The sequence below is a fragment of the Alosa pseudoharengus genome, unplaced genomic scaffold, assembly GCF_046254945.1.
Source record: "Alosa pseudoharengus isolate Yale_2024_CS ecotype anadromous, Long Island Sound unplaced genomic scaffold, YU_APseudo_1.1 YU_APseudo_1.1_scf_7, whole genome shotgun sequence".
NCBI classification, from domain to species: Eukaryota; Metazoa; Chordata; class Actinopteri; order Clupeiformes; family Clupeidae; genus Alosa; species Alosa pseudoharengus.
Genome location: NW_027468859.1, coordinates 32,736,575 through 32,737,390, shown reverse-complemented (window position 1 = coordinate 32,737,390; position 816 = coordinate 32,736,575). Strand labels below are relative to the sequence as shown.

The 816-nt window shown below is 42.9% G+C and overlaps 1 protein-coding gene across 1 annotated transcript in view; it reads left to right on the top strand.

Annotated features, from left to right (window-relative positions):
• The window catches only part of LOC143109291 (phospholipase B1, membrane-associated-like), a 14,127-nt gene extending 13,930 nt beyond the window's left edge, over positions 1-197 (top strand). Inside the window, exon 34 of the mRNA XM_076271945.1 lies at positions 1-197. This exon is cut by the window's left edge and continues 186 nt beyond it. Within this exon, the coding sequence (XP_076128060.1) occupies positions 1-93 (93 nt within the window). The 3' untranslated portion in view covers positions 94-197.
• The last annotated feature ends 619 nt before the right edge of the window (positions 198-816 follow it).

Genomic DNA, 816 nt, shown 5'->3' with positions numbered 1-816 from the left:
ACCTGGATGGTGTTCTCACGGAAACAGAAACGGATGCTGAAAAGCATGAAGAAAGAAGGAAAAGACACAGAGAAGAAAGAGACAGGACTGTAACGTTCACCCCAACAACAACCTGTAACTGTTCCACTTCCAGCAGATCTCATCTGTGCAGAGCTAGGGATGCTGCTGCAATTAAGGGTGATTTACGACCAACTCATGTCAATTATGTGACACATTGAACCCTTCCACAAACACAGTAGCCTAGTATGCAACATGACATAATGTAGGCTGCAGTGCTAGTGCCATCAGCAGGAGAAAAAGAAATTCAACATTTTTGCATGAAACAGCAATAAGCTCAATCAATATTGATGATTGTGGTCATTTTTGTCAGAGTAGAAAAACAGCATCATCAGTAGACTAATTTATGGATTTGACCACTGGTCTATACCAATAGTTGTGTTTTTTTTCATTCAGCTCAGTGGAATCACCATTGGCTATTGTTGGGTCTGGAACTATCATACTCGATCCACAACACACCAGGACATACACAATGAATGTCTGAACTCTCTCACTCACTCTCTCTCTCTCTCTCAAACACATACACACACACCAAACTTCTGTATTTTAAGTAAGGGATAACGGCCGCCGAGGTGTCCTGTTATACGGAATTAATGGACGAGGGGGAGGCAAAGAACTCCCCGACGCGCAGTGGAATATAACGGGACAGGCCGTTATCCCGCTTATCACACGGTTGACTCTGGCCAATAGTCATGCCTTTATAGCATGCAAAGGAAACAAGCGGTTCTGTTTAAAAAGAAGTTGACTTGTTCAGTTTGT